Source organism: Peromyscus californicus, unplaced genomic scaffold (assembly GCF_007827085.1).
Source record: "Peromyscus californicus insignis strain IS unplaced genomic scaffold, ASM782708v3 Scaffold_14__1_contigs__length_90479793_seg_2, whole genome shotgun sequence".
NCBI lineage: Eukaryota > Metazoa > Chordata > Mammalia > Rodentia > Cricetidae > Peromyscus > Peromyscus californicus.
This window is the reverse complement of record NW_026294436.1, coordinates 56,869,619-56,880,392: the sequence shown is the minus strand read 5'-3', so window position 1 is coordinate 56,880,392 and position 10,774 is coordinate 56,869,619. Positions and strand designations below refer to the sequence as shown.

At 41.0% G+C, this 10,774-nt stretch overlaps 1 protein-coding gene across 1 annotated transcript; it reads left to right on the top strand.

Annotated features, from left to right (window-relative positions):
• The first annotated feature begins 786 nt into the window (after nt 1-786).
• LOC128109464 (intelectin-1a-like) lies at nt 787-9,441 on the top strand. Its single transcript, XM_052736632.1, has 7 exons — nt 787-844; nt 2,097-2,195; nt 3,382-3,629; nt 3,959-4,117; nt 4,486-4,606; nt 5,407-5,510; nt 9,289-9,441. Exons 1-7 carry the CDS (start codon nt 787-789, stop codon nt 9,439-9,441), a joined length of 942 nt encoding a protein of 313 aa, XP_052592592.1.
• The last annotated feature ends 1,333 nt before the right edge of the window (nt 9,442-10,774 follow it).

Genomic DNA, 10,774 nt, shown 5'->3' with positions numbered 1-10,774 from the left:
GTTTGATGGTGTGTGCCTATAATCCCAGCACTTGGGAGATGGAATGAAAAGAATCAGAAGTTCAAGGACATCTTCACCTAAACAGAGTTTGAAATCAGCTTGGGCTACATGAAATTTACTCTTTTATACATTGTAATCCCCTCAAAAAGTTTTCTTCTTCCATGAAATAAGGATAATTATAAATGTTTGCAGTTTTTTAGTATTATCTTGCAAGAAAGACACAAACAAAAAAGTCCAAATGGATATCAAATGTTGCAAGTCTCATCATCTATTTCCTTTTTGGAAAATACACAGGAATATACCCAAATCTGGAGATAGTGCTAGGATATGACATTTAATATGTGGGGTTTTTTTGAGCCTTTGAATCCCATGTGTCATCACTGTACAAAAAACTTTCCTGCAATAAATAAAAGTTTCCTCTCCAGTGGCATCCTGCCAGGAAAGGGGGAGCCTGGCAAAGTCTGGGCTATTCCCACTAGGATTTTCCCATAAAAGGATACAAACCTCACCATGACCACAGTAGAGACTCTGCAGAGTGAGAGTGGCTTACCTCCACTCAGCTGGCAACTCTGAGTTTCTGGCCAGGTATGGAGGGGAAGGTAGTTGCTATCAATAGAATAAGGAAAGTGGACTTCTGCTCAGGTCTGCTTTAGGACCAGAAATGTGAGGAGTTTGAAGGAAAGGAAGGAACCTTTAAGTAGGACTAGATAGGAGCTGAGACAGGGATAAGGGGAAAAGATGGTCTGAATAGAGACTAACCTTCATCTTGGTTTTCTTTAGATGACCATGACGCGACTCAACTTCCTACTGTTTATCATCCTGGCCACCAGAAGTTGCAGTGCTGGTGAGTCTTGCTGCAGAACCCAGATTCCTCAGGTCACCTCTAGCTTTATAGGCATTCAGCACTAGACTGGGTTGCTTCCAGAACCTACTTTTGTTGTTGTTTATTTTTTTTGAGCCAGGGATTTTCTGTGTAGCCCTGGCTGTCCTAGAATATGATCTGTAGACCAGCCTGCCCTCAGACTCAGAGATCTGCCTGACTTTGTCTCCTGAGTGCTGGGATGAAAGATGTGGGTTACCACAGCTTGGTCAATTATGCTTTTTTTAAAAAAAATTGAAATTAAATACAATTGTATTGTTTTCCCATCCCTTTTCTTCCTTCTAACCATTCCCAATTATCCCCTACACCCACTCTCTACAAAAATAAAGGTCTCTTTTTGTTATATTCCTGGACATATAAACAAAACCTAGTCCATCCTCCATAGAGATGATGCCTTTGAGATGCAGGCTGGGTGCTGATTTTCTCTTGAAGAAACTGCCAGTGGCAATGAGATTGTTGAGGTATGACCTGGTCCAGATTCTGTACTTGTGTGTAGCTCTAGGGGAACTTCTGCAAGAACTGTGAACCATCCTAGTCATTCCTTAGGCTGAGGACCTTTGCTTTAGGGTTTCAATACTAAGTGAATGGTCTGGTTTATGCCCAGAGAATGTTGTCTTCAATTCTGCTCTCTGCAAGAACTAACCGTTGTTTTAAAATGTGTATTTCATCTTCACTACTGTTTTAAGAAAAAGGGGAAGTCTCTAAATGCTATCTTACTTGATCTCCGTATGTCAGTTTTTTTTCAGCTTGATATTAGGCTCTAGGGAACTGAAGCTTGACACAGTAAATACAATCCAAAAGTACTTGTCTTGTAAACATGGAGCTACTTACACCTGAGTAGCTCTGACCCCAGAGTTCTCATTTGTTTCCACCCTTCTAGGTTCTCAGAGGACATTACAGAGTTGAGACTAGTTTGCAAGGCTTTTATTCCAGGGTCTCTTGGTCAAGCCCCTGAACTGTCGACCTCACAACCCCTGCTTCAGGCACATTAGGCTCCCTGCATTTCCTCTACTGCAGAGCTGGACTTCACTTCATTCTCCTTTTTCAGGACTTTAGACACAAATTTTTCCACACCTTCAAATCTCTTGTCTTTCTTCCTAGTTACAAATCTTGTTGATTCTTGAATGAGGCTTTGAGAAGTCATGGAATGAGTTTAGGATGAACAATAAGAGAAGGCTGGGTGTCCCATGAGAATGAAATTCTGCATCTTCTCTAGTTAAAAAGAACCTGGGAACCAACAGATGGGCCAATCCTGTGTCTTCCTCTCTGTTCAGAAGCTGCAAGGAAATCAAGCAAAATGTCACTGGAGCCCAAGGTGAGTGATTAAGCATTTAAAGAGCATACTATAATCCTTCACTTGGAAGCCTAAGGCAGAGAATTGAAAGCTCCAAGACAGCCTGGGGAGACTCTGTCTCAAAAACACAAACAAATAACCCACTTAGGAAATCAGGCTTTAGTTCTCCAGAACAGGTGTTCTTTTTTCATATAGAGAATGTGTTCAAATGTACACAATGCATAAAAAGTGCCACTTACCCAATCTGAAGGATTTTCAGAGTCAAGAAGGACTTACACAATGGTATGGATCACCACTATCCATCTCCAGAAAGTTTTCATTTCTTAAAGAGAAAGTTCGTAACCACAAAGTAACAAATTTGTGTATTCCCTGTGACCTGCTATTCAGTTTCATACTTCTATGAATCTGTCAGTTCTTGTTACCACATATAAGTAATCTGCCTTATTTCATTAGGATACTGGAAGGCTCATATGTGTTATAGAACAGCTAATTTACTTTTTAAAATTATTATTATTACATAGATGTATGTGTAATAATAATAATAATAATACATAATATGTAATAATAATATGTATGTGCAGGCATGCAGGTAAATTAGAGTCCAGAAGATGCCATCTAATCCTCTAGAGCTGGAGTGGCAGGCATTTGTACACTAACAAGTGTGAGTGCTGGAACCTGACTCAAGTCCTCTGCTAGAGCAGTACTTGCTCTTAACCATGGAGCCATTTCTGCAGCCCACTTCATTCTTTTTGATGTATTGGAAAAATAGGAATGTACACAATATATATCCTGCATACTAGACAGCACAGTGTATTGTTTATTCCTTTTTATATAGAAAATACTTGTCTTGTTTCTGCCTTCCAGGTCTTGTGACCAGAACTGTAATGAGCATGAATGTGCATATCTGAGTCTCTGTTTCCAGTTCTTTGGTTATCTACTGAGTGGAGCTGTTAAGTCCTTTGACAGTACTATGTTTAACTTTAGAAAAAAAATCATTGTCACTTTGGGTAATTCTGTGTTCAGCCTCAGTCACAGAAGGTTGGCTTTCTGAAATCAGGAAGATCCAAATATCCCCAGGGACACCTGTAATAGGACACTCAGGATATGAGACATTAGCCATATTTGTAGTTCCTAGAGTCATTCTGCTTCTGGAACAGAGATGGACAATGAGCCTGCACATAGGACTGTGGACTGGTTCTCTCTACAGATGGCCTCTATTTCCTCCGCACGGAGAATGGTGTCATCTACCAGACCTTCTGTGACATGACCACTGCAGGTGGTGGCTGGACCCTGGTGGCCAGTGTGCATGAGAACAACATGCTTGGGAAATGCACAGTGGGAGATCGCTGGTCCAGTCAGCAAGGCAACAGAATCGACTACCCAGAGGGGGATGGCAACTGGGCCAACTACAACACCTTTGGGTCTGCAGATGTGGCCACAAGTGATGACTACAAGGTTGGTACACTCTGTAGCCACTGGGGAAAGGGTGAGGTTGTGAGTGTAGCTCAAGCATGCCAGGGAGAAGGTTGGAATGATGCCCTTCAACATAGGGCTGAAGAAGTAAAAAAAAAATACTTATCTTGAATCTTAACATCCTACCAAGTAGACTTTTAGATTAAGTAGGTGGTTGGACCATTGTCTTTGTAAATTAGAGTATCTGAGTATGGCTGGTCATCTGTCCACCTGGAGCCCAGAGATATCAGCTCTGCTAACAACTGTGAATGTAGGTCTTTGCTTGATGAAATCTTCTTGTTTGGTCAGGCTCAGTGTTGGTTGCTTTCCAGAACCCTGGCTACTTTGACATCCAGGCTGAGAACCTGGGTATCTGGCATGTGCCCAATAATAGCCCCCTGCAAAATTGGAGGACCAGCTCCCTGCTGAGGTACCATACATACTGTGGCTTCCTGCCGCGTATGGGCCATAATCTGTTTGGACTGTACCAGGTAATCAAGACTGCTGACTGAGGCTGGTTTTCATGGGTATGGAGAAAGGCAGGTGTTTGAGGTTGGGTGGGTTGTATTTCATGTTTCCCTTATTCTAAAGTGTAGTGAGTCAAGGAAGGAAAAGGGTAGTAGTATGTGGAAAATAGAGGAGAGGAGAGAAGTAGAAAGGGGGAGAGAAAAAGGAGAAAAAGGGGGAAGTGTCTAGGGTTTCAGAGAGACACAGACAAAGGAAAGGATTCTCTCTTTTCTGACTTATTTGGAAACAATCTCAGTTACAGGACACATGTTGTGCTTCTCCACTCAGGACAGTGTTCCTGTGAGTGCCAGTGCTGCCATCCTTACCCAGCGACTTCTTTTGCTTCTTGTAGAATTACCCGGTGAAATATGGAGAAGGGGAGTGTTGGACTGACAATGGCCCAGCTTTCCCTGTAGTCTATGACTTCGGTGATGCTCAGAAGACAGCTTCTTATTACTCACCCCTTGGCCAGAGTGAGTCTTTAATGCTTCTCTGAACACTCTGCAGGACACTTGATAAACTCAGTTATTGTAACTGTCATTTACCAAGCATTACAGCCTGCTTCTCGTCTATGAAAGTTTGTGTTTTGTTTCACTTCATTCACTTGCTTGCCCCTGGATTATCAACTATTCTTAGCCCATTTTACAGATTAGAAGACTGGAGCACTGAAGGTCCAGGAACTTGCCTGAGAGCACAAGGCATAAACAGGAAAGTTGACATGTGCACTGGGGATACAAGGTTCCAGAATCTACTCTTAACAACTCTTTTATAACTCAGAGGTTTCTCAGGAACAGACATCATGTTCATGTGGCTGAACAAAAAGAAAAAAAAATGGAGTTTTTTCTGTTGTGAGGGGTGACTGTTATGCTGTTTAATATAAATCTAAATGTGGCATCTACCTTTTATAAATGCTAAGCTTGTGCTGTATAATTCAAAGTTCTAATTTATAGTTGGTATGTAAGGCTTGACAGAAAAGTTTCCAAGGTAAATGTAAACAGGAGCAGAATGGATGCACTTGCTAACTTCTGTGACAAGACCTTGGAGATATTCAGTAGAGACCTTCCTGTATCATAAATTTCTCCATTCAAGCTCTGGCAAATGAGGACGTTTTACAAGCACTGGCTCTTGGGGTCTGTGGATGGGAATAGGTGAGGCTCCCCCATTGGGTCTGATATTTTAGACTGTGTATCCTGAACCTGGCACCACCAAACTCTGGGTTGACAGCTATTTGTGGTATTTTCCTTGAATGCTGTTTTCTGTCTCTTGTTTTCAGGTGAATTCACTGCAGGATACATCCAGTTCAGAGTGTTTAACAATGAAGGAGCAGCTAACGCCTTGTGTGCTGGGATGAAGGTCACTGGATGTAACACTGAGTTTGTGAGTCTGTGTAGTGACCAAAGAGGCTCATGTATAAGACTGAGGTTTCCAGTGTGTATCTGTGTATACTGAGTGTGGGAGACTGTCCTCTTAGTATGTGTACATGTATGAGAGTGTGACCTTTCCCTGTTCCTTGCTTGGTCGCAGGAATGAGAATTTCTGTCTAGATAAAGATATCCTGTCTTGTTGAAGACCATAGTCAACATGTCAAACATGTAATTGCACTGTTGGTGTTTGCTTAGACTTTAAAATATAATACTTAGTTGCCTGGAATGAGGGTGACATTTGTATTCAGAGAGTCCTGTGAAAGCCTTTGGGGGCTGAGATTGTTAGAGAGTCACTCCTCACCCAGGATTTGGCTTTTAGAGTTAAACAGATACTGCCCATCATTTTCCAGGACTTGTATAGATTTTCGTTGTGTCAAGGGGTTCCTAGGAGAGTCTTGGACATCTGGTAGACCTCACCCAGACCATTCGCCTCCCTAGCATAAGGAATTTCTCTTGTTGGATGTTGGCATCTCAATGAACTGCCAAGGCAGGTGTACTCAGCTCTATTGCAGCAACCTGATGTCCCCCTGAGCCTGGGATCATTAGACTCATACTGTTTTGTTTTGTTTTGCTTTTTAATAATTTGTGGCCAAAGGCAGGTTGAGTATGGAGCCCTTTTATTGTCACAGTGAAGGTTGTGTTAGCATGTTCTGGCCAAGCATGGTTATTCACATCTTTAATCCCAGCACTTGCATGGCAGAGACAAGCAGATCTCTCTAAGTTTGAGGCCATTCTGATCTACATAATGAGTTTCAGGTCAAGCAGAGCTACATAGTAAGACCCTGTCTCAAAAGACAAAAGCAAGTTCCTTTGGAATTCAGCCCTTCTTAAAGTAACAGTCTAAAAAAAAAGGGTCATCAGCTCCTGGCAGATAATCCTGAAGATTTCAGTGTTCATTTATTCCTCAGTCATTAGCTTGCCCTTCACGTGGTCAAGATGAGGTAGATTTGCTGTCAAAGAGGACCTTGGGATTGTGATGTGGAATGATGAAATAAGGAGAGCATGTAGTGTTGAGGGAGTAACAAGCTATTTTCAATTTTGGTATATAAGGTGGATGTGGGATATAGAAAGAGTTCATTTTGGAAATGTTAACATGGACTAGATCAGGAAACAACTTTTATATCACACCAATGGTTGTTGGACTGTACATGTGATGAGCACCATTGCAATGTTTTAATGGGCATATAAGATTGATGTGAGCATTTTTGTTTTTTTTCAAAGATGACACTGGTGGCCTAGAGGTTACAGATTCTAATGAAGGAAAGACTAAGCACAAGGAAATAAGTATTGAAATGGTTTCCATGATCCAAATGCGAGTGATGCAGTATGATGGAAATTTTGGGGTAGGATGAGCACTGATGAGTTTCAAAGATTTTAAATATATTAATAGTTGAATACAGAGAGAGGGAAGAGAAGACATTATGAATAATTTCATAGTTTTCATTTGAGTAGATGAATATCAAATAGTAAGCCAAGATGTCTGGATGCTGAATATGTTTGGGATCTCAGAGGGATATGCAGTCATATGATGCTAGATTTAAAACAGTTATTTGACTTCATTTGTATGTGTGCACATGTGAATTTAAGTAATCACAGAGGTCAAAAGGAGACATAGGATCCCTGGGAATTAGAGTTCAAGTCTTTTGATTGGGTGCTGGGATCCAGTATGGCTCCTGGAATCTGAACTTTGTTTCTATGATAAAGTAGTAAGATATCTTAACCTTGGGGCCATCTCCCCAGTCCCCATGCTACTAGCTTGTTTGAATGGGATTTTAATTTGTCTTACTTTAGATTTATTTATTTTATTTTATATGTGTGAGTGTTTTGCCTGCACATATGTATGTGTATTGCTTGAATTTCTGGTGCCCTTTAGCTGGAAGAGGGCATTCTATGCCCTGGGACTGGAGTTGCAACAGTTGTGAGGCCCATATGGGTTCTAGGACCCAAACCTGGTCCTCTGCAAGAGCAACAAGTGCTCTTAACCACAGAGATATCTCTCCATACCCAATGTTAATGCTTTAATCTATGTTGGACTTGGTATATAATGGTGGTCCCAGATGATTTGTATAACTTACTAACATCATAGTCATTCTAGCTTATATAAGTACAATCTATGTTGTTCACAGTGACAAAATTTTCACTGAATTTCCCCAAATAAATCTCCACTTTTAAGTTATGTGTGACTGTAAGTAACTGTGTTTTTATTTTGTTTGTTTGTTTGTTGTTATGTGGAGTGTAAAGTCTCTGAGTAGTGATTTTAAGTGGCAGTCCAATCTTTAAGTCTTAAACTTAAGAAATATCTGGATTTGAGATATATATTTTAAGCCATCAGTGAATTGTTCATAATTAAATCTAAAGGGGTAACACAAAGTATAAGAAAGTTGTAAGTGTATCTCTTCTGGGAAGCAGCACTTAAGAAATATATGGAGGAAAAGTCTAGCCAAGGAAACTGAGAATGAAGGTTGAGGGAAGTTGAAGGAAAGGAAGGAAGAGACAGTGATGCCACTAAAGCCAATGGAGGGGGTTTTATGGAACAAACAGAATGATACCTCCAATAGAGAGTCTGATGAGGGATGAAGAGTCCACTGAACTTGGCTATTGAGGTGTCTCTGGGCTCATCAGCTGTATTAGTCAGTATTTTGCCTCTGTGGTAAATACCTTCAAGAAACAATATATGAAGCCGGGCGGTGGTGGCGCACGCTTTTAATCCCAGCACTCGGGAGGCAGAGGCAGGCGGATCTCTGTGAGTTCGAGGCCAGCCTGGGCTACCAAGTGAGTTCCAGGAAAAGGCGCAAAGCTACACAGAGAAACCCTGTCTCGAAAAAACAAAAAAAAAAAAAAAAAAAAAGAAACAATATATGGAAAGAAGGATGTGCTGGCTAGTTTTATGAAAACTTGACACAAGCTACAGTCATCTGAGATGAGGAACCCTTATTTGAGAAAATTCTTTATAAGATCAGGCTATAGTCAAGCCTGTAGAGCATTCCCTTAACTCCTTGTTAATGAAGGAGGTCCCAGCCTATTGTGGGTTGTGCCACCACTGGACTGGTCATCCTGAGTTCTGTAAGAAAACGAACTGAGTAAACCATGAGAAACATGCCTTCTCCATGGCTTCTGCATCAGTTCCTGCCTCCAGGTTCCTGCCTCTAGATTCCTGTTCTGATGTGACAACATAAACTAAATAAACCCTTTTCTCCCCAAGGTGCTTGGGTCATGATGTTTCATCACAGCAATAGTAACCCTGACTAAGACAAAGGGCTTTGTTAGTTTGATGGTTTCCAAGATTTTTACCCCTGGTCACTTGGCTTTATTGCTTTTAAATCCATAGTGGAGTATAATAAATATCATGCAGGAAAGTCATACCAGAGCAGTTTGGCTTGCTATATAGTGGCAAGGAGGAAAGAAAGACCAGGAAAGGTCAGGGAAAGATAACCTTCAAAACACGCCACTCATACCTTCAGTGATATATTTTCTATAAGTAACCCTACCACCACCACTTCATAGCTCCACCACCTCCCAACAGTCAGTTCAAAATGGTGACACATGACAACATTAGTGATTAACTAGCTGATGAAGGCAGGGTCCTCAAATTTAATCCCTTTACCAAAACTCTGCCTCAGAATATTACTTATACTGGGGATCAGGTCTTCAGTACACAACACCTTTTGAGAGGGGACTTCCTATCCAAACCATAACACCTCTCATTGCTACATGCTCCCCTTGTTTTTCAGCATTGCATTGGTGGAGGAGGATACTTCCCAAAATCTGACCCCCTGCAGTGTGGCGACTTCTCTGCATTTGATTGGAATGGATATGGAACTCACAATGGGTACAGCAGTAGCCAGAATATAACTGAAGCAGCTGTCCTTCTGTTCTATCGTTGAGAATTTTGTGGTGTGGGACCCAGATTTCTGCTCCAGTCTGTGGACTCACATGCATGGAGAAAAACTTACCTAGTAACTAGAATGCTAATGACATAGGAAAGGAGAATAAACCATGTTCATTGCAGGCTTGGTGTCTTTATGAATCCTTTTTGTGCAAGGATGGGAGATTTCAAAAGAGTTTCTGCTGGTGTGTTTGCTAATCTTGTGATATCAGTACTGGAGAATCCTGATACAGCAATATTCTTTTTTAAATTTATTCTTCTCTCATATATTACATCCTGACAGCAGCTTCCCCTCCTCCTCTCCTCCCAATCCCTACTGCGTTGCCCTCTCCTCCAGATCCACTCCTCCTCCATTTCCCTTCAGAAAAGAGCAGGCTTCCCAGGGCTATCAACCAAACATGGTATAGCAAGTTACAATGAGACCAGGAATATCTCCTCCTATTAAGGATGGACAAGGCAACCCAGTAGCAGGATAATGTTGTGGAATATTCCTTTACACTGTGTGAATTTATGTTACTGTGATTGATTTAATAAAAATCCAAATGGCCAATAGCTAGGCAGGAAATATAGCAGGAACTTCTGGACAGAGAGAGCTCTGGGAAGATGAAAGGCAGAATCACCATCCATACGCAGAGGAAGACAGACATGAAGGAGAAGAGGTAAAAGTCATAAGCCATGCAATAGCACATAGATTAATAGAAATGGGTTAATTTAAGTTATAAAAACTAGTTAGGAACAAGCCTAAGCTAAGGCTGAGCTTTTACTATTAATAATAAGTCTCTGTATCACATTTTGTGAGCTGGCAGCACAAAAATCCCTTTAAATAATGGTGTCCATAGTTGAGTCATGTATTTCCATATAAGACCTGAATAAAGCTCGTAAACAGTGTTTCTCTGTCCCACCCTGTCCTGAAGTCAATTCCAAATAATCACTCAGAGGCTTATATTAATCACAAATGTTTGGCTGGTAGCACAGGCTTATTGCTAACTAGCTCTTACACTTAAATTAACCCATAATTCTTATCTATGTTTAGCCACACAGCCTGGTACTTTTTTTCAGTCCAACATTCTCATCTTGTTGCCTCTGAATCTGGCTGGCAACTCCTGACTCCACCCTTCCTCTTCCCAGCATTCTTAGTTTGGTTGCCCTACCTATACTTCCTGACTAGCTACGGGCCAATCAGTGTTTTACTAAAACAATCTGAGTGACAAATATTTATAGTGTACAAGAGGATTGTTCCACAGCATTTCCCCACTTTTGTCTAATTAAAAAGGACAGTTTTAACTTTAATATAATAAGATTACATACAAAAAAAATTTCTCAGTAAGAAT